Source organism: Eimeria mitis, genomic scaffold (assembly GCF_000499745.2).
Source record: "Eimeria mitis Houghton genomic scaffold, Emh_scaff2372, whole genome shotgun sequence".
Lineage (NCBI taxonomy): Eukaryota > Apicomplexa > Conoidasida > Eucoccidiorida > Eimeriidae > Eimeria > Eimeria mitis.
Window position 1 is genome coordinate 5,886 of NW_013570708.1, and position 1,043 is coordinate 6,928.

At 52.4% G+C, this 1,043-nt stretch overlaps 1 protein-coding gene across 1 annotated transcript in view; it reads right to left on the reverse strand.

The window, feature by feature from the left end:
- The window catches only part of EMH_0052750 (protein kinase (incomplete catalytic triad), putative), a gene marked incomplete at both ends in the record, with an annotated part of 3,644 nt that overhangs the window by 1,469 nt on the left and 1,132 nt on the right, over window positions 1-1,043 (reverse strand). Inside the window, one exon of the mRNA XM_013496910.1 lies at window positions 460-1,041. Within this exon, the coding sequence (XP_013352364.1) occupies window positions 460-1,041 (582 nt within the window). The remainder of the gene's footprint in view (window positions 1-459; window positions 1,042-1,043) is intronic.

Genomic DNA, 1,043 nt, shown 5'->3' on the forward strand with positions numbered 1-1,043 from the left:
TATATCTAGCTAGCTAGCTAGCAACAGCAGTAACAAAAGCATCAAGAGCAGCAGCATCACCATCACCACCATCATCATCAGCAGCAGCAGCAGCAGCGCCAGCAGCAGCAGCAGCAGCAGCGCCAGCAGCAGCAGCTAGCTACCTAGCTAGCTAGCTAGCTAGCTAGATACCTTGATAGCAACAACAAGCCTGGAGGGTATGTGTAGCTAGCTAGCTATCTATCTATCTATATATCTATCTATCTAGCTAGCTATCTAGCTAGCTATCTATCTATCTATCTATCTAGCTAGCTAGCTAGCTAGCTAGCTAGATACCTTGATAGCAACAACAAGCCTGGAGGGTATGTGTAGCTAGCTAGCTATCTATCTATCTATATATCTATCTATCTAGCTAGCTATCTAGCTAGCTATCTATCTATCTATCTAGCTAGCTAGCTAGCTAGCTAGCTAGCTAGATACCTTGATAGCAACAACAAGCCTGGAGGGTATGTGCAGAGCAGCAAAGACAAGGGCGCTTCTTCCGCGGCCAACGAGCTCTGCTTCGTCCCAGTTGAAGTCATCGTGACAGAGACCTGCTGCTGCTGCTGCTGCTGCTGCTGCTGCTGCTGGTGCTGCTGCTGCTGCTGCTGCTGGCCCTGCTGCTGCTGCTGCTGATGATGATAATGATGATGAGGGAGATGATGGTAATGCTGCTGCTCTTGATGGGTTTGCTGCTGCTGTTGATGATGATGCTGCTGCTGATGGAGTTCCTGCTGCTGCTGCTGCTGCTGCTGCTGTTGCTGCTGCTGTTGCTGCTGCAGCAGCAAAATCCTTCGGTGCTGCTTCATCTAGCAGCAGACCATCATCATCACTCCAGTATATTTCTTCCTGCTGCTGCTGCTGCTGTTTCTGCTGCTGCTTCTGCTGCAGCAGTGGCAACCTCAACCGCTCCTGCTGCTGCTGCTGCTGCTGCTGCTGCTGCTGCTGCTGCTGCGTGCTGCGTCTCCTGGGGGCCCTCAGGGGCCTCAGGGGGGGCCCCCCCCCGTCTATGCGCAGCAACCCCT